We start from the raw sequence: 27,033 nt of genomic DNA, 5'->3' as shown, positions 1-27,033 counted from the left end.
AATTCTAGAATCACAGGGACACCTTAAGTAATATCATATTCCTAGCAGACGAGTCCAGAATAATTACTGTCTGAGTGACTTTCTGTTTTGTAATTGCACCTACAGCATGATGCTAATTATGTACCTAGCCCAGTAGGATAATCTGATGCAAGTTCAATCTTTTTCTCAAAGCATGAAGATAGTGGAAAATGGGCAACATATAGTGGCACAAGACATCACCAAAGATAACCTCACAGCTTAAAAACCCGTGAGGGAGTTGTTTGGACTGCTGGATGATCAAGAGATAAAGGAATGCTCAGGGAAAATAAAGTACTAGCAGAAAAAATTAATAATCTATTTGTCTCAGTGTTTACTGAGGAGGATATTGGGGTCATATCAACCCAAGAAATCTTCTTTGATAGTGATTATTTGGAGCAACTAATCACTGTGACTCTCAAACTGTATGCCATGGCACCTTGGTGTGCCCCAAAAAGATTCCAGAATTTTGCTTTATTATTAAAAATTCCCTTCATATGTATACACTAGAAAGCACAGTTACTTACCGTAACAGTTGTTATCCAGGGACAGCAAGCAGCTATTCTCATATATGGGTGATGTCATCCACGGAGCCCGGAAGCGGACAACCTCGCAAGCAGACTTGCTTGTAGAAACGTAGAAGTTTTGAGTCAGTCACACCACGCATGCACGAGTGCCTTCCCGCCCAGCACAGGGCGAGTCTCCTCAGTTCAGATAGCTAGCAGAGAAGACAAATAGGGGAAGTGGGTGGGTTGTGAGAATAGCTGCTTGCTGTCCCTGGATAACAACTGTTATGGTAAGTAACTGTGCTTTATCCCAGGACAAGCAGGCAGCCTATTCTCACATATGAGTGACCTCCAAGCTAACCAAAATGGGATGGTGGGAGTGTTGGCAACTTAGGAGAATAAATTTTGTAATACTCTCTGGCCAAAATGGCCATCCCGTCTGGAGAAAACATCCAGACAATAGTGAGAGGTGAAAGTATGAACCGAGGACCAGGTAGCAGCTTTGCAAATTTCCTCAATAGGAGTGGATCTGAGGAAAGCTACTGAAGCTGCCATGGCTCTTACTTTGTGGGCTGTAACTCGACTCTGTAGTTGTAGTCTAGCCTGGGCATAGCAGAAAGAGATACAAGCAGCCATCCAGTTGGAGATGGTAAGCTTAGAAATTGGATGTCCTAACTTGTTTGGATTGAAGGAGACAAAAAGTTGAGGAGCAGTTCTGTGTGGTTTGGTGCGTTCCAAGTAGAAGGCCAAAGTACATTTACAGTCCAGAGTATGAAGAGTTGATTCTCCAGGATGTGAATGAGGTCTTGGAAAAAAACACTGGAAGTACAATAGATTGGTTGAGATGAAATTCTGAAACCACTTTAGGTAAGAATTTAGGATGAGTACAAAGGACCACCTTGTCATGATGGAAAACTGTGAAAGGTGGATCAGCAACTAAAGCTTGCAGCTCACTGACTCGTTGAGCAGATGTGAGGGCAATGAGAAAGACCACTTTCCAAGTAAGATACTTCAGATGAGCCGTAGACATTGGTTCAAATGGAGGCTTCATCAATTGAACAAGAACAACATTGAGATCCCAAAACACTGGAGGCGGTTTGAGAGGTTTGACATTAAAAAGACCTTTCATAAATCTGGAAACCACCGGATGAGCAGAGAAGGGTTTACCTTCAATAGGCTGATGGAAAGCAGCAATTGCACTGAGATGGACTCAGATCAATGTAAACTTGAGGCCAAAGGAGGATAAGTGCAAAAGATAATCTAAAACAGAAGATAAGGAGGAATCTTGAGGCTCCTTATCATGAGAAATGCACTACATAGAAAATCTAGTCCATTTTTGGTGGTAGCATTGTCTAGTGGTAGGCTTTCTAGAAGCCTCTATAACGTCTCGTACAGGTTGAGAAAACTGAAGAGGAGTTATGTTGAGAGGTACCAAGCTGTCAGGTGTAGAGATTGCAGGTTGGGATGAAGTATAGATCCTTGATTCTGTGCAAGCAGAGACGGAGAAACTGGTAGAAGGTATGGCTCCCTGCTGCTGAGTAGAAGGGAGTACCAAGGTTGTCTCAGCCACCGAGGAGCTAGCAGAATCATGGTGTAATGTGTCAAGAGATTGGTTCTCAAGCCTGCATCCACTGAGATGCCAGGGTCCACTGAGGAATTCTGAGTTGAAGTACGGCAAAAGGAGTTACGTGTACTGTGGAGGTCATGTGACCAAGTAGTACTATCATATGTCTTGCTGAAATTGAAGAGCGGGAAGACACTGCATGACAAAGTTGAAGAAGAGCCTCCAGACGTTGTTGTGGAAGGAATGGTCTTAGTTGGATAGTGTCCAGAACAGCTCCAATAACTGTAGATTCTGAGAGGGCTGAAGTTGGGATTTGGGAAAGTTGATTTCGAATCCCAAGCTTTGTAGGAACCACGTAGTCCATTGGGTCGCTACAATATCCCCCTGAGATGTTGAATCTTTGAGCCAGTCATCTAGGTAGGGAAATACCTGAAGACCATGTTTCCTTAGAACTGCTGCTACCACCACCAAGCACTTGGTGAACACTCTGGGAGATGAAGCCAGGCCAAAGGGTAGCACTCTGTATTGATAATGCAGATTCCCCACCCGAAATCTGAGGCACTGACGGGAGGTCGGATGAATGGTGATGTGAGTATAGGCCTCCTTGAGATCCAGAGAACATAACCAATCATTCTGATCTAGAAGGGGGTAAAGGGACGCCAGAGACAACATGCAAAATTTTTCTTTGACTAAAAATATGTTGAGAGCCCTGAGATCCAAAATGGGTCTCAGATCGCCCGTCTTCTTCGGAACTAGGAAGTAACGGGAGTAAAACCCCCTGCTCTGCTGTTCCAAAGGAACTTCATCGATGGCACGGACACGAAGCAGAGCTTGAGCTTCCTGAAGAAGAAGGGCGATCTGGGATGGATTGGAAGGATACTCTCTTGGAGGAAGCTCTGGTGGAACCTGAGTGAAATGAAGAGAGTATCCTTCCCGGATTATTGACAGCACCTAGAGGTCAGATGTAATGGTCTCCCATCGGTGGTAAAAAAAGATGGAGGTGACCTCCTATAGGGGGAAGGGAGGACAGAGGCAGAACTATGGAGGTTATGCTCTGTTTTAGACAGTCAAAAAGGTTGTGCAGCCTTAGGTGCAGCAAAAGGCTGAAGTTTCTGTTGCTTCTGCCACTGTGGTTTCTTAGGAGGTGCTCGAGTGTAAGGAGCTGCCCTTGGAGTATAATGCCTCTGGAAAACCGGAGTAGGGCATTGAAGGTTTTGCAGGAGCTGGCTTTGACTTTGGTCTGACAATGGAAACAAAAGATTTTTCATGTTCAGACAACTTCTTAGTGGTAGCTTCTATGGATTCATCAAAAGGTTATTGCCCTGACAAGGAATGTTAGCCAGATGGTCCTGAAGATTAGGATCCATGTCAATGGTACGAAACCAGGCCAAGCAGCGCATTGCTACAGAGAAAGCAGTGGCCCTGGACGACAGCTCAAAGGCATCATAAGATGACTGGAGAAGATGCAATCTGAGTTGTGACAGAGTCACAGTGACTTCTTGGAACTCGAAATGTCTATGTTGATCCAGGTTCTTCAGAAAACCTGGGAGAAGATCAATGAGGAACTTGAGATAAGTAACAAAGACAAAGTTGTAATTGAGGACTTTGGAGGACATCATAGCATTTTGATATAGACGGTGTCCAAACTTGTCCATGGTCTTACCCTCCCTTCCAGGAGGAATTGTAGCATAGACCATGGAAGGATGGGTTCTTTTCAAAGAGGACTCTACAAGGAGGGATTGGTGAGATAACTGTGAATTCTCAAATCCTTTGCAATGTAGAGTTCTATACCTTGAGTCCAACTTGCCTGGAACAGCAGGTATAGCATAAGGAGTCTCCAGACATCATTTGAAAGTTTGAAACAAAAGCTTATGAAGAGGAAGCTTAAGTGACTCTGCAGGAGGTTGAGACAGATGCATGACCTCAAGATACTCCTTAGAGTATTTAGAACCAGCATCTAATTGAATTTCCAGGTCATCAGCCATCTGATGAAGGAAGGAAGAGAAAGACAGCTGATCTGCCAGGGCCCTGCCTCGAGAGGGACTTGATGACCTTGAGGCACCTCGAGTGGAGAACGAAGGTGAAACCTCTCTGGAGAAGTGGCAATCCAAAGAATATGGAGACTTGGAGGAGGCAATGGAAGCAGCTGATTCCTCAGGGTTCGGAAGCGGAGGAGTTGGAGGCCTCGAAGAGCTGGAAGGTCTGGAATGAGGCCTAGACGAAGAAGGCTGCTCTTTAGAGGAAGATCTGTGCCTCGATGGGTGTCTCAATGAAGGCCTCAATCGACAACGAGAGTGGTGTCTGGAAACAAGTCTCAAGGATTGAGGAGATTTCACCCTATGTATGGAAACAGGCAATGCTCCTGGTGAATGGATAGGGCTAGAAGCTGTAGATCAAAACACAGTGGATTGGATCAAGGAATCTCGAAGCACTCCCTAAGACTCTGCTCCTTGTATGGAGTGTGAAAATTCATGTCGAGACACTCGCAAATAATTTACTCCTTGCATAGAGTGGATAGATGCCAGACCAGACACTCGCAAAGACTCTGCTCCTTGCATAGAGTGTGAAGCTTCAGCTCGAGGCACAGGCATGGAAGATTGCTGATTGCCCAGGCTGGATTACAGGAGGCAGCGTCGAGGCAGGTCCATGTTTGCTCAGTAACTGAACAAATTGCTGCTCCAACATGGTTTGGAGAGAAGCCTGCAAAGGTGTATCCGTGTCTGAAACCGGACCATTTGCTGAGGCTAAAGGCTCCAAGGTGGCAGTGGAGATGTGCTTGGACTTGGAGGTCTTGGAAGGCTTAAGGACCACCGCAGGAACCTTCTGTGTAGGTATCTGACCTGAGGGAAGCTCAGGGGAAGATAAAGCAGGTGTACTCGAGGCTAAAGATGATCCAAACAAGGACAGTCTGATGAGACTCGAGGTCGGAGTCGTGGAAGCAGGAGGACCCTCGCTGGAAGGTGGGACTGAGGCAGCACTCGAGGTCGAGGGTGTCACTGAAGAGTCCATCCTGAAGAGTTTCTTCACTAAAACCCGACAACGTTTAAGGGCTCAAGGTTGAAGAGTAGCACAGCGCTCGCATGACTTAGGATTATGGTCAGGCCCAAACACTTGAGGCACCAGCGGTGTGGATCCGTGAGAGAAATCGCACACTGGCACTGGCTACACTTCTTGAAGCCTGTGGCTCGCCGGGACATAGGAGGGAAGATAGCCGCTGTGAAGTCAAAGCCCGCAGGCTTGCAGCCGCAAGGCCTGGCCCCGCCAGTCAGTCAACGAAGAAAAATAAAATCTTTAAAAAAAAATTTTTTTTAAAAGAAAATATAGAAAGTAACACTGTGATTCGCGACTAAAAAGAACACAAACCGCGGTGAGAGAAGGCACGAAGTGAACGAAGTTAGACGCAAAGTGTCAAAGTACAGAGTTCTCAGCTCCGTGGAAAACTGAGAACTGAGGAGACTTGCCCTGTGCTGGGTGAGAAGGTACTTGCGCATGCGCGGTGCGGCTGACTTGAAACTTCTACGTTTCTACAAGCAAGTCTGTTTGCGAGGCTGTCCGCTTCCGGGCTCCGTGGATGAAGTCACCCATATGTGAGAATAGCTGCCTGCTTGTCCTGGGATAATAGATGACATGTATATCACGAATGCAAGAGTCTGTCAATGTTATGAGTTTCTGTGTGCATAAGAATACAACTGCCCCAACAAGCATCATTCTTTGACATGATTGGTCCTTGAAAACTAATGGCAAGTAATTTTATTTGTATTTTTTATGCAGTAGTTATTCTAATGAGCAACAAAGCTATCGAGACTGTTACCATTTGGATCTTCCTATCTTTGTGAACTTGGATTTTCAGCTCTGACCAGAAATCTTTTTAAAAAAGAGAACGACTGTGGACAATGAATTTCGTGTTTGCTTGTCAACTATCGAGCCACATTTTGAGTTAATTTGCACTCAAAAACAAGCATATCCATCGCATTGATTAGCAATTCTATTCTATCTACTTTAGTTTCCCCATTATTATAATTACCCATATATAACTTAAAGAACTTTAAATAAATAACTCTCAAATTTAATTTTTTGTTGGTTTTGTAATGCCATCATTTCAATTATAGTGTGCCGCAAAACAAAATTTGCTCCATTTAGTGTGCCGGAGCTGAGAAAGTTTGAGAGACACTGGTCTAGAAGATATTATAAAACAAATTGACAAATTCAAGAGCGATGAATTACCAGGACTGGATGGCATTTCCCCAGACTCATGAAAAAGCTCAAACATGAAATTGCTCACTTGTTTCTAATAATCTGTAATTTATCATTCAAAATGGCCACAATACCTTAAGATTGGAGGGTGGTCAATGTAAAGCCAATTTTTATATAGGGGTCCTGGGGTGATCTGAGAAACTATAAACCTATGAGCCTTACATTGTTGCCAGGCAAAATGTCTGAAGGTATATTAAAAACAAAATTACTGACCAAATAAATAGACACAGCATAAAGGGACTGAGTCAACATAGCTTCAGCAAAGGCAAATCGTGCCCTACCAATTTATGGACAGATACAACAAACAGAACTATCAGGTGACTATTTCATACCAACAATTTAATCTACAAAATTGGGGCCCTTTTATTAAGGCATGTTAAATTTTCCTCTCACCTCACCTTAACACAAAATCTTAACGTGCAGTAGGTGATGCCGCAACTATTGGGGTAAGTCCCTCTTATCTTCATCGGGTAAGTCCCTCTTACCTGTACCCTTCTCCTCCACCGCCAACTCCTGACTCCGTCCCTTCTTTCTTGCCATGCCGTATACCTAGAACAAGTTGCCAGGGTCAATACGTCATGTTCCATCTCTAGCAGTATTCAAATCCAAGCTAAAAGCCCACTTTTGTTGAAGCTGCTTTCAATTCTTAACTCCCAATCACTGTCCGATACCTATACCCAGAAACTCCCCAACCTGAAATGTCCTGTCTGCCAGGCCAAATTAGATTGTAAGCTCTTTTGAGCAGGGACCGCCTATCGAATGTTAAATGTACAGTGCTATAGAAATGATAAGTAGTAGTAGTATGCCCAGTATGCCAATTTTGCTGTTCTCACATTAGAATGCTCATTAACAGGAGGTACTCTAAACACAATTAACGCAGAGGCGCTAAGTGGATCTGTTTTAACTGCACAAGTGCTGTGCTCTACCTGCATTTGCTCTCTATTCCCACTCTCTGGCTATGTCCTGCCTAGTTACTACCCACTAACATAAAATGCTCTTAAGGACAGATTCTGTATAGGTTGCCGGTCTCAGTAGCCGCATCCGGGCAAGAGGGATGCCTATTCCCTCCTGCCTCTGAACCCTTTCCGAAAAGGCCAGGCAGGAGAGATGTCCACTCCCTCATGCTCCCGAACCTTTGCACCTCCCCTGTTGAAGACCAGCAGGAGGGATGCCCAGTTCGTCTTGCCACCTCCCGAACCTGCCTGGAACACCTGTGAACAAGAAATCCCCTGATACCCCTCTAAGGCTGCAGGCACCCTACCCCTAACTCTACCAAAACCCCTCAACCCCCTGTACCTTGTATTTGAAAGTCCAGCTGAAGGGAGGCTCACACCCTCTGGCCATTAGACCCACCAAAATAACGGGCCCTCCCCTTCCTGGTGCATTCTGGGATATACTGGGAGGGGCCTAAGGCTCTGATTGACTCAGATGCCTAAGGCCCCTCCCATAGGAGGGGCCTTAGGCAACTTGGCCAACTGGAATATTATGCCTCCCACCCCACCATTCTGTTTATGTTCAAACAATTTTTATTGAAGGAAAAGACATATACAACAGGTACCCACAGAGTAAGACATGCCATTCACAAATAAGAGTTTGCAATACGCAGGGCCAGAACTCTGAAGGCTCCATTTCTTCAAGCTCTACATACAACATCATTCCTTCAAAATTTATATCTTATTATCAAATAACCTATGTCAAACCCACAAACAAATAAACCATAATAACAGGAGAAAATAATCAGGTACAGGTCATCAAATCCCACAGTCCCACCCAAACCACCCCCACCCCAAAACCCCCTGGTCCAAAACAGACACAAGAACTCCTTGCCTAAACAGAAGTAAATGCCCCCAGGGATAGAAGAAGGAAAAGAGATAAGAAAAGAAAAGAGAAGAAAGAGAAAGGAAAGAACACCTGGTGCCTCCTCAAAGATGGAACATGCCCGGGCCTCAGAAAGAATTACAAAGAATTCAAAATGTCACTTCGAGCCCTCGGAGATAATGAAAAAAGGTAAGAATTCCAGACTCGAAGGAAGAGACGCTTTCTGTGTAAACTGAAAGACGCATCCTTCCGCTCCAGCAGCAGCAGAGCATGCAAGCGATTCCTCCAAGCCCAAAAAGAGGGCAAAGTATCTCCAATCCAAACAGATAGAATTACCTTCTTCCCCAGCACCCCCACCCGTCTCATAAACTGCCGCTGCCCCGAATCAGGTAAACAAAAGGCCTCATATTTATCCAGCAGGAGACCGGCTGCCGAAAAGGGAAGCGTCAATCCCAAAACACGCTCCACATAAGATAGAACCTGCCTCCAAAAACGCTTGATTTTCACACAAGACCAAAAGGCATGAATAAACGAGTGAGGTTGCTGGAGACATTTGGGGCACAAAGGAGAATCCGTAAAACCTGAATAATACAACTGACTCTTCGTGAAATAGCCTCGATGTATAACCCTAAACTGACACTCCCGAAGATCAGCATTGACAGACACTCCTGGTAGTCTAGCAATCAAGGAAGAAAGATCCAAAGCGTCCTGAGCTATCCCTAGATCTCGACACCAATGATCCTGTAATACGGTACGATCAGTCGTTCCCAACCAACGCCTGAAATCTCTATAAAGGCCAGAAACCGTAAATCCATTTTCCAAATAAGGATCTAAAAGTGTTGTAAATTTGTCCTCAATAGGAAATGCTAGCGCAGCTCGGGGGAGAGAATGAATATAATGATGAAGTTGTCGAAACGCAAAGAAGTCACCCACAGCAAAAACCCCAGACCGGACCAAAGCATCCCAAGACATTAAAGAACCATCAACTTGAAGCACATGGGTAAGTAACGTAAAATCCCGGGACGCCATCTCACGAAAACTAGCATTCTCCATGCCGGGGCTAAATTGCAGATTTCCCTGAATAGGTAAGTATCTAGTAATCGTGGGAGTCCCTTTCCAGGAGTCCAGCACAAAAGACCAGACGATGCGTAGAGAATGCAACAACAAACTTCCCCGAAGTGACACCGGTAATTGAGAGCGAGGGGCCTGTACCAAGGACAAGATGTGCCAAGGGGCAAAAAATTCCTTCTCATAGGGTTTCGGAGTAAAATCCTGGCGGTCCGAAAGCCACTCACCCAAATAACGCATCAAACAAGCAGCATTGTATAACCGAAAATGCGGTAGCCCCAAGCCCCCACCCTTCCAGTCACCAAACAGGTAACGCAACGCCACCCGCGGACGCCGTCCCCCCCAACAGAATCGAGAAAGCATAGAATGCAATTTAGTAATATCCCGTTTCAAAAGCCATAACGGGAGTAACTGCAAAGTATAAAGCCATTTAGGAAAAAGAACCATATTAAACAAATGAATCCTGCCCGACAGGGACAAAGGATATGGAGCCCACCGAGCAAAACACTCAGCCGAAAAATTTAACAGGGAGTCGATGTTAACACGATATAACCCAGAGGTACACGGTGTCAGTATTATCCCTAAGTACCGAAACGAAGAGGAAGCCCATTGAAGGGGAAAGGACCCAGGCCAAGAGTCCCGTATTGATGAAGACGTGGCCAACGCTAAAGATTTGTCAAGATTAAGCTTAAACCCTGAATAATCTCCATATTCCTGAAAAGTGGCCATCAAATTGGACAGAGAGACAACGGGGTTCGAGATATGAACCAGGAGGTCATCCGCAAAAGCCGAGATTTTAAATTCAGAGGAACCAATGCGAATACCGGAAATAGTTTTATTAATCTGAATATCCCGAATCAAAGGGTCCAACGACAGAGCAAAAAGCAATGGGGAAAGAGGACAGCCCTGACGCGTACCACGACATATGGGGAATGAAGAAGAACAATGTCCATTAGCCCAAACAAAGGCTGTAGGGGAATGATAAAGTACCCGAACCGCATCCTGAAAAAAACCCGTTATGCCATACCTAGTCAAAACCTCAAATAAAAAGTTCCAAGAGACCCGATCGAAGGCCTTCTCAGCATCAAAGCTGACCAAAAGGGAAGATATATTGGTTCTTTCCACAAATTCCAAAGAGGCCAATATGGATCTAATGTTTTTCACACTAGTACGCCCCTGCACAAACCCCACCTGCGGGGAAGCAATCAAATCAGGGAGAACACAGGCCAGCCTGTTAGCCAAAACCTTGGCGAACAATTTAGCCTCCACATTCAGCAGCGAAATAGGGCGATAAGAGGAAGAAAGGGTAGCATCTTTCTGGGGCTTCAAGAGCACTATTATTTGAGCAGAAGTGAGAGAATCCGGGAGAGCACCCCGATGAATGGCGGCTGTGAAAGTATCCGCCAAGACTGATGCTATCGAAGGGTGTAGGAGTTTATAAAATTCCATCCTGAAACCATCCGGTCCAGGGGCCTTCAGCAAAGAACCCTTCTGTATGACACCGGACACCTCCTCAGCCGTAATAGGGGTATTGAGGTTAGCCACCGCCTGAGCGGATATACACGGAAGGGTAATACCGTCCAAATACATAGAGCCCTCCATTAAATCAGATGGTTGAGAATAGAGCTTCCTATAATAATCATAAAACACTGCATTAATCTCGGCATCCGTCCTGACCATATCCCCCCTTGCCGAGCGGAGCTGTAAGATATGAGTACGGCCCGTAGATCGACGGACCACCCTAGCCAAGAGTGCCCCCCTTTGATTCCCATGTCTGAAAAATTGATACTTATAATAAGCAAGCGACTTGACTGCCCTAGCATGCAACAGCTCCTGAAGTTGACTCTGGGTGGCTAAAAGCCGAGAACGCAATGAAGAAGTGTGAGATTGACTGTAAAGCCGACGGAGGTCACCAACCCTACGTTCCAATTGCAAAATTTCCCTATCTCGAGCCCGACGTTGATGACTGGAATAAGCCAAGATCTCACCGCGGAGCACTGCCTTCGCTGCCTCCCAGAAGAGAGTAGAATCATTCCGATGTTCAATATTATGGAATTGATAGTCAGACCATTTCTGAAGTAAGAACTCCTGAAACTTCGGGTCCTTGTACAATCGAAGCGGAAATCGCCAACGGAAGGAGCCCGGGGAAGAGATATCCAAATGTAGGGTTAACAAAAGCATGGTATGATCAGAGACGTCAAAGGAGCCAATTGTAGCCGATTCAATTTGAGAAAACAAAGAGCTAGAAGTCAGCCAGTAATCAATCCGTGATAAAGAGGCATGAGCCCTAGATATGTGAGTATAGTCACGCTCACCTGGATGAAGCGTCCGCCAAACGTCAAGAACATCTAAAGAAGAACAAAGTAAAGAAATACCCCTCGTAGGCTGCATCCGGTCCTGAGGAGCCGGGAGCGACTTATCCAGCAAAGGATCATGAACACAATTGAAATCCCCTCCCACAAGTAATGGTATATCAGAATGTTGGCCAAGAAGACGAATAAGTGAGGAGAAAAATCGAGATTCATAATTGTTAGGCGCATAAACATTACAAAGAATCAGGGGTTGACGATGAAGAAGCACCTTAGCAATGATATACCTACCCCCCGGGTCTGCCCACTGCTCTTGGATGACAAAGGGTAACCCCTTCCGAATCAGAATCAGAACCCCCGCCTTCCGATCGATCGCCGGTGCTCCCAAATGCTGACCGACCCACCAAGTTTGAAGCTTAGCATGCTCTGCCGCTGACAGATGTGTCTCTTGCAAGAAGGCTAAATCAGCCTTCTGACGGTTCAAGGCTCGTAAAATTTTTTGTCGTTTAATAGGTGAAGTGACACCATTTATATTCCAGGAAATACATCTAAGAGGCTTCATGAGAAAATGTAGAAGGATAATGAGCCGGTACAGAACCAGAAATAAAACCGAGAGCAAGGCCGTCCCAGCCAGCGACCCGCTCCCAGCTCCTCAATCCAGACCCGAGTTTCCACCAATGGACAGAAGGCCAAATACCAGGTTTCAAGAACACGAAAGAAGAAGAAGAAGAAAGAAGGAGGAAAAAGAGAAAGAGAAAAGAAGAAGAGGTAAGAACAAGAGGAGAGCCCAGCACACCCTCCCCCCCACTATCCCTCCCCCCCACCACCATCCCCACCCCGTCCCTCATATGACCCACTAGTGGTCTAAGGGCCCTGTGCAGCAACTCCCAACCCCCTCCCTCCGCAGACTATATCTGCCAACCTCCAAAGCGGGAGAGAGAAGGAGTCACGCACAAATGTGAACAGGGCCCCGAGTCCCCCCAGTCCCAAACCTTCTATCCCCATACTCCTCCCGCCCAGATCACAATCCACATAAAGAATCCCCGGAATAGTTCACACCTGACCATCCCACTGTACCCATCCAGAACCAACCATGAGCATATGATGGATATAACATCTCAAGTAACAAGCAGAAGCATAACCCAACCCAAGTAGCGCCACCAGACATCCAGTAATAGAAATGCGTCTCTCAAGGTACGCAGAAAGAAGTCCCTGAGAGTCCCCTACAGACACCCACTGAGACACACATACTCCTTCAATGGCACTGTTTTCACCATCCACTCCCAAAAGGTCAAATCCAATGTAGACATTCGTACCATAACCCCAGCCCAACACCCATCGTCCATCCATACCCCCAACACACAGGACCAAACCGCATCCATACAAAACATAATAAAGGATTGTTCATCCAGAGAGTCCTGCGATTCAAAAGAACGAAGAGCCAAAGTCTCGAATTTAACCACCGGACCCAGCTCCACAGGTGGATCCACGCCAGGTGAAGTTTGCATCAACCCAATCTGAAGCAGCACAAGTCCTGGCCAACGACTAATCGCCAAGCGTTCAGATTATGCAGCAATAGGGGGCCATCCGGAACTACCCCGGTTATTCAACAGCAGCAGAGGCCAGAGGGGCAAAAGCCCGGACCCCATAAACTGGACTTCAAGTGCATGCAGAACCATCAAACTGGCCCTCAAACAAGGATCCACAGGATAGAACAAGCAACAAGCCAACAAGGAACAATTGTGAATCCATGTCTAAAAGGAGAAAGCCGCTCAGCATCCCGCCCTCTGGTCAGCCAGGAAAAATCTAAGGTCCTTGCTCAAGCAGCGCCAGGACACCACCTCAGTAGCAGAAATACCAGCACAGAAAGGAAAGTTTCAGGGGACCGAGGAAGGTCCAGCCTCCCCAGGCAAAGAATCCAAATATGCCTGAGCATCGTCCGCTGATGTGTAACTTTTCCATCCTGTAGCAGTCCAGATCCGCAATTGTGCCGGATAGAGCAGCTGGAACCTTTGCTGACGATCAAAGAGAGCGGAGCAGACTCTAGAAAACCGCTTCCTTCGCTCCTGCAGTGCTGGAGAGTAATCCTGGAAAAGACGAATCTGTGTTCCTTCAAAGGTAAGATGGTTGCGCTTTTGACGGTACTGTTTCATCAGTTCCACTTTATGCGCAGAGTTATGGACTTTGAAAATAGTGACCCGTGCTCTGGTGTGGTCTTCACTGCGCCTCCCCAGGCGGTGGGCCCGATCCAGCCGCAAGATGCCCATACCTTCAGGAAGAGGTAATGCTGTGCGAAGCCAGGATTCCAATGTAGTGTGCAGCCGGGAGTCAGACACTGTCTCAGGTAGACCTATTAGACGAAGATTATCCCGTCTCGAGCGGTTCTCGAGGTCTTCGATTTTATCTGCCTGTCGAGCAATTAGCGTTTTAAGTGAGGTCAGATCTGCCGACGAAGCAGAGTGGGCCTCCTCCACGTGCGCCACCCTGGTTTCCAGTTCTCCGGTCCGGCGCGTTGTTTCCGTGACCAGGGACTCCAAAGAGGAGAGTTGACCCGACAGCTGCTCAAACCTGGCATCCAGAGCCCGCACCACCGAAGCGGAAAGAGCAGCGATATGCGCCTCCGACAGCGGGAGCTCAGGACCCGCGTCTGGTGTCCCGGTCGCCATCTTAAGTTCAGCGCGGTGCAGTCGCGCCTCCCGATCCTTCGCTCCCCGGGTCACTTTGCCGCTCATTACAGGGCTTACAGGCTGGGCAAAACGGTCCATGAACTACTCCCACCAAGACACAGCGAAATCGCAAGAAAATTTGCACTCGTTGGGACAAAAGAGGACCCGGGACCCCGGAGCTCGAGCAGAGCACGTCTTGCTCGGCTCAACACATCACGTGACCTCCCCACCATTCTGTTTATATCTTTTTGAAGGTGCTGTCTCTAAATGAGGTCTCACCAGAGTCTTATACAGGGGCATCAATACCTCTTTTTTCCTACTGGTCATTCCTCTACATTTGCACCCAAGCATCCTTCTAGCTTTTATCATTGCCTTTTCAACCTGTTTGGCCACCTTAAGATCATCATATACTATCACATCCAAGTCCTACTCCTCTTTTGTGCCCAAAAGTTCTTCACCCCCTAAACTGTACCGTTTCCTTGGGTTTTTGCAGCCCAAATGTATGACCTTGCATTTCTTAGCACCAGATCATAGCTGCCAAATTTCAGACCATTCCTCAAGCTTTGCTAGGTCCTTCTTCATGTTATCCACCCCATCAGAGGTATCTATTCTATTGCAGACTTTGTTTATTGTTTATGTAAAGCTTTTATACCCCTAATGACTATAATGTAAATTCAGAGCGGTTTACATGAGAAACTTTGGAAAAGGCACCAGCAGGGCAGGAGCAGTTAGGGATTGCTATTGCCCTAAGACTACTGGACCACCAGGAAAAGGTCTTGTAGGCCCACAATAATGGTAGAGGACCTTTGTGGGTGGGGAGATGGGGGAGTAGAGGTTTGAATGGGGGATGGGAGAGGGAACAGCACCAGCTCCTTTAGGCTCCAACCCAGGAGCATCAGACCACAGCCTTGAGGCTTGATGCTCCTGGCACAGTAAAATAGCCCCATCTTTTGGCAGGGGTTATTTTATCATCATTTTATGCCCATAATGCACACCACAAGTTACAATATGATTCTTATATAATAATGAGCTGTTTTACATGCATTTGCATGTTTTATATCTCATTCTATGGTGACCTATCAATCACCATAGTTGGGCAAGTTGTGTTAGAACCCTTTAAAACAGGTTAAGGGCAAATGACACTACTGAAAGCCCACTGTATTATAAGTATGGCAAACTGTAACCTATTTTTGACTATATAACTGTAACCTATTCTGAGCTCGTTGGGGAGAACAGGATATAAAAGGAAGTAAATAAAATAAATAAAGTAGCTTGATAACTTCCCCTAATACTGTCAAAATCATGTGATGTGAGTTCAAATAGTTGACCAAAAAACCCCCCACAAAACCTCTGTGGAGTGACGATGTTCCTAAATGGACTTTATTTGAAAGTGTCAAAGTTCCAAAGGTACACTGAAATCATCCACATAAAATAATTCCATCCACATAAAAATAAATCATCCACATAAGAGCCTTAAAGGACCTAGTCCGCTAGGGATACAGGACCCAACACGGTCCGCGTTTCAACAAAAAGTCTTCTTCAGGGGTCCCTGGGGGTTCTATAAAGGTGAGTACGTGGGAAACAATTGTGTGGTGAGTCGGAAGAGAGACACTGCTTGCATGTGGATGATTTTAGTGTACCTTTGGAATTTTGACACTTTCGAATAAAGTCCATTTAGGAACATCGTCACTCCACAGAGTTTTTTTGTTTTGTTTTCTTTTCTCTGGATTTTCTTCTTTGTGGATATTTTGGGATCAATTCCTTTTGTTTTTTCCAAATAGTTGACAATAGGGTTGGTGCAAGGATACCGGATACTCTATGCAAACCTTTCCCACCCTTGCTACTGCCACAACCTGCCTCTTAGCATTTTAAGATTCTGGGTGTGGCCAAAGGACCAACAGTGGGGCAGGTAGTTTAAATTACCTTCTTCCCCTTGGATACCTTACTCAAATGCTTCTTTTAGAGCTCAGTCACTGTGCTTAATGTCATATCAGATTCCTCTGGCACATGGGGCCAGTCTGACAGTATGAGCCAGGAGGTTATGGGATTTCATAGCTCATATTGTAAGACTGACCCACTAAAGCTAGTAAGTTCCCTCCTACCTAGAAGCCACAGAGTGAAATGTTGGGGTAGGAGGAGGGAATTTAAACTACCTGCTTTGCTGCTCACTATCTTTACACCACCCCCAGAATTTGCACTTTAGGCAACCACCTAATTCAGCTGATGGAAGCACTGGCCCTGGGAAATATCTCTCCTAAATGTGAATACAAATGTTCTTTATCTTAATTACAGAAAGAAAGAACGTGTTTACATTATGCTGTGAGAAGAAGGTTTACTTTCCTTGACTACCTGTTGATTATCATCCTAATGCCAGTTATGCTAATTGGATACCTTATCATGGTAAGTGCAGCATGTGTTAGAAAGCAGATACCCATCAGTTCTCTAATCATGTGCTCCTTTGAAAATACAGATCAAGTAGTGCTAAAAAAAATTATGCAAATAAATGATTTTTAAGGGGAAAAATAGCAATACTTTAATCATGGAAATTAGAATGAGGCAGAAATTCTTCTAACATTCACACCCCACCACACACAGACACATCGGAGCCCTTTTATTAAAGCTGCAGCAAAAGTGGCCTTAGCATGCCCTTACCACAATGCACCATGGCAGTGGCGTACCAAGGGGGGGCGGGAGGGGCGGTCCGCTCCGGGTGCGAGCCCTAAGGGGGTGCTCTGGCGTCCGTTCCCCCCCCACCCGATGTCTGGTTCTTCCTCTCTGGCTTCCCTGCACCATTAAGAGTACCGAAGCAGCCTGTAGCAAGATCGCGATGTCAGCGATCTTGCGCTGCTTCATGCTGTCCTCCGCCGCGGTCCTGCCCCCTCCACTGATGTCAGAGGAAGGGGCGGATCTGCGGCGGAGGACAGCACAAGCAGCTCAAGATCGCTGACATCGCGACCTTGCTGCAGGCTGCTTCTACTCTAAATGGTGCGGGGAGGCCAGAGGGGAAGAACCAGACGTCTGGATTGGGGGTGGGAGGGGGGGGCGAGCGATCCTTCGGGGTGGGGCGGGCAGGCAGGCCTTCAGGGGAAGATGCAGGCCTTAAAGGGGGGGATAAGCCTTTATGGGGGGAGACAGGCTTTGGGGGGGGGACAGGCAGGCAGGCCTTCAAGGGGGGAACAGGCAGGCAGGCCTTTAAGGGGGGGGGACAGGGAGGGGACAGGCCTTCAAGTGGGAGACAGGCCTTCAAAGAGGAGCAGGCCTTTTGGGGGGGTGCAGCCTTCGGGGGAAGTGCAGGTCTTCAAGGGGAGGGACAAGCCTTCAGGGGGAGATGCAGGCCTTAAAGGGGGGGGACAAGCCTTCATGGGGGGAGACAGGCTTTTGGGGGGGGACAGGCAGGCAGGCCTTTAAGGGGGGTGGCAGGGGGTGGGACAGGCCTTCAAGGGGGGTGCAGGCCTTAAAAGGGGGGGACATGCGTTTCATGGGGAGAGACAGGCTTTCGGGGGGGACAGGCAGGCAGGCCTTTAAGGGGGGGGACAGGCCTACAAGGGGGTGGGGACAGGTCTTCAAGGGGGTGCAGGCCTTCAAGGGGGGGGACAGGCCTTTGGGGGGGGACCCTGGTGTAGAAGTACACAGAGGGAAGGGGGTGTTCAAAGAGATGTGCATATGCCAGACTTTGGGGGGGGAAGAAATAATGGGTCTGAAAATAGAGGAGAGGGAGAGAGATGATTGACCATGGGATTTAGGGAGGGAAGGAACAGAAAGGGAGAGAAATTGGACACAAGGGATGGTTTGGAGGAGGGAAAGAGATACTGGTTAGGAGGGTAATTGGGAAAAGAAAGGGAGAGATGGTGGGCCCTGGGGTGGTGGGGAAGGAGGGAGAGATGCCGGATGAAAGGGTAGTTAAGAAAAGGTGGATCTGTGGAGGGAGATGAAAAAAAGGAAAGATACCAGACTTCCTGGGGAGGGAAGGGAAATGGAAAGGGAGGACAGAGATGGCAGATGGATGGTTAGCATGAAGAAAGAAGGAGACCCTGGCAAGCAAGTTATCAGAAGACAACCAGAGCCTGGGACCAACAAGATTTGAAAAATAACCAGACAACAAAAGGTAGCAAAATTAATTTTATTTTCTGTTTTGTGATTACAATATGTCAGATTTGAAATGTGTATCCTGCCAGAGCTGGTGTTAGACCGCAAACGTGAGCTAGGATTTAACAGAGAGAGGAAAAGTCCTTTTTGTTTCTTTATTTTATTTACACCACAGCGCCAGTGTGGTTAGGAGAAGCCAAAGGGGGTGAAAAAGCTATAAAACTCACCAGGATTTTTGAAAAAAATCACTCAACTGGGCAGAAAAATCGAATTGATAAACCAATTCAATAGGCTGAATCGAATCGAAATTTTTTTTCCTGAATCTGGCAGCACTAGTTTGCGCTACTGTCTTAGACTTTAGGACCTGGGATTGGGGAGAGATGGCATCCTCAGTACTTTATAATGCAAGTGAAATGAGGATTTGGTCAGACTTTTGAAGGGTCTGCAGAAGAAAAATATTGTATAGGCCGGGGACATGAGACAGCAGGAAATGGGAACTTTTCTTCCTTCTATTTTTGTGAATGGAAAGGCTGAGGATGTCAGAGAGTTCAGTTAAAATATGTGCTTTATAAAAAATATATAATAATGTGTTTTATAAAGTTTATAAGCATTGCTGGCCTACCCAGTGAGGTGTTCCTAGTGGTGGTGGTGGTGGTGGTGGCGGCAGTGTGTCAATGTGTTGAGAGTAAGAGGTGGTCTGGGAAATTCTCCTGAGCAAACTCCGGGCCCATTTCCACCCCCCAGTTAGTCCACTCCACTCAACTGGTTCACACACTGAGTGGGTCTTTGGGTATTGTGCCTAGGTAGTTGTTTTTTTATCTCTTCCAGTGGTTTGTCAGTATCTCCTTGTGGTCCAAGGAAGGAAACTTTGTTAACCTTAGCATTGACCTTTTGTAACAGTGCTGCTTGTGTGGCATTAGGCTATCTAGTGATTGAAAGAAAAAAAAAAAACAGACCTTTGCACATTTTTGCACTATAGGTGGGTGTATGAGGAGATTCACATTTCCTGCACAGCTAAGTCCGTGTGAAGTTCCCTTGTGTTGTATTTGACATCTAGCAAGGTCTCTGTTTGGAAGGAAAGATCTAAGCTTAAAAATGAAGTGGCCAGAAGTTATGGTAAAAGCAGATAGCTTAGCTGGTTTTAAGAAAGATTTGGACAAATTCCTGGAGGAAAAGTCCATAGTCTGTTATTAAGACATGGGGAAGTGTCTGCTTGCCCTGGATCGGTAGCATGGAATGTTGCTACTCTTTGGGTTTTGACCAGGTATTAGTGACCTGGATTGGCTACATTGAGAATGGGCTACTGGGCATGATGGACCATTGGTCTGACCCAGTTAGGCTATTCTTATGTTATGTTCTCATCTGTAGGGGCCTTTGGTTTCACTTCTTATTTTAATGTATTTTTTTTCTGGGAACTTATCAGTGTTTTTTATAATGGGAACAAAAATGGAAGAGAATTAATGTGTGTGGAATGGGGGTGGGGGGGGGGGTAACTAATTTCTTCAGCTAAATAATTAAATCCACCTCAACCAGACATAGGAGAACTCGCACACCATTCACACACCCTCCAACCAAAAACGTCAAAAGAAAAAAACTGTTCGACAACCTCCTAACACTCGACCCCCAACTCTACAACCTATTGACCTCGACCACAGACTACAAAACCTTCAAAAAAGAAATAAAAACCCTTCTATTCAAAAAACACATAAAACCGAACTAACACAATCAGAACTGTCCCAAGCATCACCTGCAACTACTCCATATGTACTTCTGATGTCATGACAATTCAGACATAATTTATGTTATGTTTGGATTAATGGTTACATATATGAGGTTCAATAAAAGAATATTTTCACTCCCTGTTTCTATTCTGACCATTTATACCGTTTCATGGTTATTACAAAAAATATTTTTTACATGGAGGGTGGGTGGGGGGGGGGGTGGTGGTGTCAAAAAATGATGTGCCCCGGGTGCCACATACCCTAGGTACGCCACTGCACCATGGCACTTTTGCTGTGGCTGCAAATAGGCTGATTTTCCCTTTTTTTTTTCTTTTTTTTTAAATTAATGGCCACATGCTAATTTGCCATTATGTGGTCATTAGAACAAATTATCACCTAAGCCCTACTGCCACTTCTTTTGTGGGCAGTAAGGTCCCCTGCGCTAGGTTAACCAGATTTTATGTAAAATCTGGACCCATAGACCCACCGCCCAGGCCCACCCAGTTCCACTCATCCCCGCCTGTCCCTAGCCCCCCCCCCCCCCTCAGCCTGCTCATCTCGGTCGGGAGGGCATCCGCGATCTGCTTTTCAAAACCCAGTCAAAGACCAGTGCCCTAACTTAGTCTAGCCTTACCTGCGTACGTTCTGGTTCAGCAGGAACTTGTCTAACTTTGTCTTGAATCCCTGGAGGGTGTTTTCCCCTATAACAGCCTACGGAAGTGCTTTCAAGATTTCTATCACTCTCTGGGTGAAGAAGAACTTCCTTACGTTTGTACGGAATCTATCCCCTTTTAACTTTAGAGAGTGCCCTCTCGTTCTCCCTACCTTGGAGAGGGTGAACAACCTGTCTTTATCTACTAAGTCTATTCCCTTCATTATCTTGAATGTTTCGATCATGTCCCATCTCAGTTTCCTCTTTTCAAGGGAGAAGAGGCCCAGTTTCTCTAACTTCTCACTGTACGGCAATATTACAAACTGTGACGAGGTTTGATGCTTGTAAGATGTAGCATCAGAGAAATGGTAAAGATGGGTTTTTTAATGAAAAAAACTGATATAGATAGATGCCTTGCACCTTCCCCACCCTCGTCTCTGCCCCCTCCCCTGCTCCTTCCCGATCCCTTCCCCTGCCACACGCATGCCCCTTCCCTTCCCCTGCACCTTTAGCTAGCAACAAGAACTTCAACGTGCTCCTCGCGACCCCATCAGTTCTCCCTCTGACGCTGCTTCCTATGCACAGCACCCAGAAGTGATGTTGGCAGGAGGGATGACGCAGTAACGGGGAGCACGTTGATGTTGTCGCTTTTGGCGGTGAACATCTAGAAGTAGTGGGAAGGGAATGGGGGCACGCGCATGACAAGGGGAAGGGGGGAGTGGGAAGAGGCGGGGGAGCAGAGATGAAGAGGGGTGATGGCACCCCCACCAACATGGTGCCCAGGGTGGACTGCCCCCCCTTACTATGCCACTGATGCCTTGTTTTCGTCTGGTTAACAGATAAAGTGACAATTTATTCATATTTCTAGGGCTGCAGCAAGCTATATGTGGGCAGTCCAGCTGCATAGGGGAGGCAGGGGCTCCAAAATTGTGTCCTATTCCTTGCCTTCCCTACATGGCTGTGATGCAGTGGGCAGGACAGGAACTTTATGGATTGAGATGGTCTTGCATATACCTAGCAGTCATAGTGCCTTTCAGATTATTATAAATTTTCATCTTTTGCTTTTGCAGTTGGTAAAGGGCTGTCTTAAACTTTGTTCCTGGGATTTATCCTCTATTACACTTCCTACTTTCCTCTTTTCCCAGCGTTTCTGCATGTAAACTGTAGAAATAATTGTGGCAGATTTGTTAACTTTGGTGATGCCCATCTCATATTTTTAATAGTTGTACAAGGATGTTTTCTTTACTGGTGTATGAGATTTAGGGGCTCATTGGTGGATTCTTTATAAATTAATAAATGTTTTTTAAAAAATTGTTTACTGGCCATTTTCAGCCTTTTCTCTTGAAGGCTTAATTTTCAATATATCTGGTAATATACTTAAAACTGTCTGGAACATATTTAAGAAACATGTCATCACTTCCGCTAGAGACCACTTAAGTTACATGTGCTTCACATTATGCTTTTTTACAGATATCAAAGAGTAAGCAAAATGAAAAAATAATCAGAATGTTACTTCAAGCAGGTACTGATGTCAATGCTACAGATTATGTAAGTACTTTGTGCTTATGGTTCTTTAAAATTACACTAACACTTTCATGCCTGGATAGCTGGGGGGAGGTAGTACTTTTACAAAATATTTAAGATTTGTAGAAAGGTCAGAGCTGGGACCAATTTTCACTGGTAGGCCATTGGCAAACAACATTCATTCATGCCTCTCTCCTCTTTTCACACAATAATTTGTGTTTACGAAAGGATTTGGATCAGCCACAAGTGCAGTTTTCTTGGAATGACCCTTCATTATATAAACAAGAGACACTTGCACAATTCCCGTGCTTTGACTGTTTGAACATTTAAACATTTCCACATTGAGGAGAAGATTACTCAAATGATGGCTGAACTGTTTGCAGAATTCAGCATAGCAACTAAAATAATCTGCTGTGTTACTACTGTGTTTCCCCCAAAATAAGACGAGATTACTCAGCTATCACTCGACTGGTTACAATTGGAATGGAGAAGACACAAGAAATAGGACTATAACCAGTGGGTGTAGTAAGGTGGGGGAGGGGGGAAGTCTGCCCTGGGCGCCATCTTCCTAACAGCACAGCACCCTCCTCCTCTCTGCCCCCTACTCCTCTCTGGTTAATGTCAGAGGGAAGGCTTCTGGCTCAGCAGCAGGATGCACGTAGGAGCTGCTGTCTGCGGCTTTGTGCAGAGAAATGACAGAGGAGGGAGCCAGCCAGAAGAAGGTAAACAGCCGCTGGAGGGAGGCAAGCACTTGGGGCACAGAATGGAGGGAGGGATGGAGGGAGCACAAACTTCGGACAAAGGATGGAAGGAAGGAGGAAGGGGGCATGAACTTGGAACACAGAATGGAGGGAGGGGAGCATAAGCCATAGGATAGAAGAATGGAGGGAGAGAAAGAGATGCTGAGGTGGGGGAGGGAATAGAAAGGGAGAATTGGGTATCTGAGTGAGAGAGAAAGAGAGATGAGATGATGAAAGAGGAGAATTGTTGGGCATAGGGAGGGAGAGAGAATTATTGGACATGGTGGTGAAGAGGGAACAGTTGGATGGATGGAAAGAGATGAAAGAGGGGCCTCAAGGAAGTGGAGAAGGTGGGAAGAATACTAGGATCCGAGTTACATACAAATTCAACTTAAGAACAGTTTTAAAAAAGGAATCCCTTCTTAACCCAGGGTTTGCCTGTACACAGTTATAGCGGAAAACAGTCAGTAGGGGAATACACATTTTGGTATAGCATGCTACTTACAATGTCAATACAATACACATCCCTTCAGGCTTCTTGTAAGACTTGGTGAGAGCTATAAGAAAAAGGAATGGACTAAAAAGACTTCAGTGGCTGCACGTGTCAATATATTTGGGTTTTCCTCACCATGCATTTAGTTAAACAGCCTTCAGATACTCCATTATTCTAATTACACGCAATCAGAATTTGTTTCCAGATAACAGTTTACTATACTAAGGGCCTGTTTTACAAAGCCATGCTAGCGGCTGCCGCACAGCAACAGCCCCGAAGCCCTTTAAATCTCCATGGGCTTCAGGGCCGTTACCGTGCGGAGCCATTAGCACGGCTTTATAAAACAGGCCCTAAGTTTTGGTTTGTTTATCTAGAAATCGTGCATAGAAATAATTGATCCCTCATGCCAGGCTTCTTGCAGCTGTCTATTCAGTGATATACTATTACTGCTGTATTCATCTGAATGACAGCAAAAATAACTGCAGTGCAGCAACATGTTGCGTTTAATATGGCCTTTGAAAAGCTGAAATCCAGGCATTTCAAAAAGATGTTTAATTCAAAGGTTTCATATTGATTGGTGCTAATATTAATTTTTTTCATTAAGAATTAATATTAGCCCCAATCATCATGACACCTTTGCATTAAACATCTTTTTGAAATGCTATTCAAAGGCCAAAATAAATGCAACAGCAATGTAGAGCTTATCTGTTTGCTGCCAGAAGTAGTAAAGGAGACAATGCATTTAAAAATTTACTGAAAAGAGATGATAAAAGTGCTTGTATTTGTTTTCGGTTTTTTTTTAATTGTAGTATGGTAACACTGCTCTTCATTATGCTTGTAAAATGAAGAATCAAGGAATCATTTCTATTCTTCTTGAAGCCCACGCTGACCCTTCAATAAAGAATATGGTAAGCCAACAGAACGACAACCCAGCTAAACGAAAGATTCAGCTGAGTGCAGGACCTGCATAAGAGGGCAAGGAAAAGGAGGCATAATGAATTATCTGAAATTTGAGATAAGCACAATCATAAGACTAAGGCCTCCTTTTACGAAACTGCGATAGCAGTTTCTAGTGCGGGGAGCCGCGCTAAATGGCCTGCGCTGCTCCCAACGTTCATTGAGTTCCTATGAGCGTCGGGAGCAGTGCGGGCCATTCAGCGTGGCTCCCCACGCTAAAAACTGCTATCGCAGTTTCATAAAAGAGGGGGAAGTGTTTGAGGTTGGCAGTGAAGTAATACGTTATTGAGCCAATCAGGGCCTTAGGCCCCTCCCACTACATCTCAAGATGCAATGGAAGGGGGAAGGCTCATCATTCTCAGCACGCGGCTCTGTAGGCAAGAGGGGGTGGGCTTCCCTCCTACCAATTTTGCAGTGGAAGGTACGGGAGTGTCAGGTGATGGGGGGGGGTCCAGAAATGTCAAGGGGATGTTGGGGGTGAGGGGGAGGGGTGTAGGGGTGTAGGGATCCGCAGCTCAACTGATCTTGGCAGGGGGAATCCCTATCAACTGACCTAGCAGAAATCTCTGAAACTGGCTCAGCTGATGGGGATTCCCCTACCTTGATGAGAAAAGGTAGTTGGATACATCTACAAAACTTGCTTTTGTGTATTTTTCATGGGGATGTTTTTATTTTTGAAAATGGACAAAAAAGATAGACATCCTAAGGACAAAATCTTATACCTAGGTCATTTTTTTTTTTTTTTAAAGATAGACGTCTGGCAGCTTTGAAAATGGACATTTTGTTCCCTGGGTTTGTAGACATCCTGCCCCAAACTTCCAACCTCAGACTTATGCATCCTATCGAAAATGCCCCTCCACATTTCTATGAACAGAGAAGTATTCTATGGAGAGCAAAGAGCATAATTAAAAATATTAAGGAATCTATTTCTCTGCTTACCTTACAGCCCAATAGCTTATATTCCCTTTTTTGTGAAAATCATGGAAGGTGTGGTTCATAATTCATATCCAATTGACCAAACATCTTGAGCAACACACTCTACTCAATGATTCACAATCAGGATTTAGATCCTACTTTAGCACTGAAACGGTGATAGCTGCATTATTGGATTATTTAATAAGCCTTCTAAGTAAAGGCAAAAGCACCACTAGTGCTTCAATTCGATCTTAATAGTGCCTTTGATCATCCTACTTTATTAATTTGTTTGGATACTCTGGGCCTTCAAGGAAATGTTTACTTCTGGTTCAAAGGTTTTCTGGAGTCCAGATTGTACTAAGTTAGGTTTAGGACCCACCTCTCTTCAATCTGGAATAACCCATGTGGTGTTCCTCAGGGTTCTCCACTTTCACCTACACTGTTCAATGTTTATCTTTCATCATTGGGCTCATGTTTAAGCAACCTGGATGTAGAACTGTTTAGTTACGCTGACGACATTACTATTGTCATACCTTTTACTTCAGCCCTATCCCAGATTACCACTAAAGTTGAAATTGTAATGAAACAGATGGATTCCTGGATGCAAAAATTTAAACTCAAACTAAACTCTGGCAAAACAAAGTTTTTTGTGGCGACTGCTAGTAATATTTCTTCTGAACCTTCTATTAGTATAAATTCAACTCAGTATATAATTCATCCAACGATTAAAATTTTGGGAGTTATTTTAGACCAGCATCTTACAATGCATGCTCAGATAGATGCCGTAGTGCGAAAATGCCACTTCACATTATTGAAATTGCAAACAATTAGATCTTATTTTGAATTTACTGCTTTTTGATTACTGGTTCAATCGTTATTACCAGGGCCGGATTAATCACTAGGCCAACTAGGCACGTGCCTAGGGCCTGAAACTGTGAGGGGGGCCCGGTGAAGGAGGGCAACTCACCTTGCTATTTTTCCATGGCAACGGGCCCCCCCACAGTAACGGCAATGCCCCCCCACGCAGTAACGGCAACGGACCGCTTGCCCGCAGCAACGGCAATGTGGCCGGATGTGTTACTGGAAGGTCCCGCGATGACTACTTCTGCCGGTCCAGCCTCCTCTGACATCACTTACTTGCTCTGGAAGAAGTAATGTCGGAGGGGGGATGGACCAGCAGAAGCAGTCATCGTGGGACTTTCCTGTAATACATTCGGCCGCGTTGGTATTGCTGCTGTTGCTGCGGGCGGGCGGGCCCGTTGCCGTTACTGCAGGGGGGGGACCCATTGCGTTGCTGCGGGGGGGGGGGGCCCGTTGCCGTTGCTGGGGGGGGGGGGGCGATGCTGTTGATTCAGGGGAGAGGTGTTGACGTGGAGGAGAGAGAAAGGAGGATGGAAGGGTGGTGAAGGGAGAGAAAGGGAGCAGGGTGGTATGGAAGGGTGGTGGAGGAAGAGAAAGGGGGCAGGGTGGTATGGAAGGGTGTTGGAAGGAGAGAAAGGGGCTGATGGAATTGGTGTATAGGGGAAGGGGAGAGATATAAGGGGAAGGATACTGGATGGAATTGGGTTGAAGGGAGAGAAAGGGGGCAGATGCTGATGGAAGTGGGAGGAAGGGAGAGAAGAGCGTGAAATGCCCGACCATGGGGATGTGGGAGAGGGAAGGAGAGGAGAGAGATGCCAGACCATTGGAGAAGGGAAGAGAAGATGATGGAAGGGAGAGGCAGACAATTTCTGGAAGAGGCACAG

General features: G+C 45.9%; 1 protein-coding gene across 3 annotated transcripts in view; it reads left to right on the top strand.

Moving 5' to 3' along the window:
• The window catches only part of ANKRD22 (ankyrin repeat domain 22), a 63,255-nt gene that overhangs the window by 12,734 nt on the left and 23,488 nt on the right, over positions 1-27,033 (top strand). For all 3 annotated transcript variants that reach the window (XM_033940231.1, XM_033940232.1, XM_033940230.1), the window contains exons 3-5: positions 16,493-16,600; positions 22,130-22,207; positions 24,226-24,324. In XM_033940231.1, the coding sequence (XP_033796122.1) occupies positions 16,493-16,600; positions 22,130-22,207; positions 24,226-24,324 (285 nt within the window). The remainder of the gene's footprint in view (positions 1-16,492; positions 16,601-22,129; positions 22,208-24,225; positions 24,325-27,033) is intronic.

This window comes from Geotrypetes seraphini, chromosome 4 (genome assembly GCF_902459505.1).
Source record: "Geotrypetes seraphini chromosome 4, aGeoSer1.1, whole genome shotgun sequence".
NCBI classification, from domain to species: Eukaryota; Metazoa; Chordata; class Amphibia; order Gymnophiona; family Dermophiidae; genus Geotrypetes; species Geotrypetes seraphini.
This window is presented reverse-complemented; position numbering and strand designations above follow the sequence as displayed.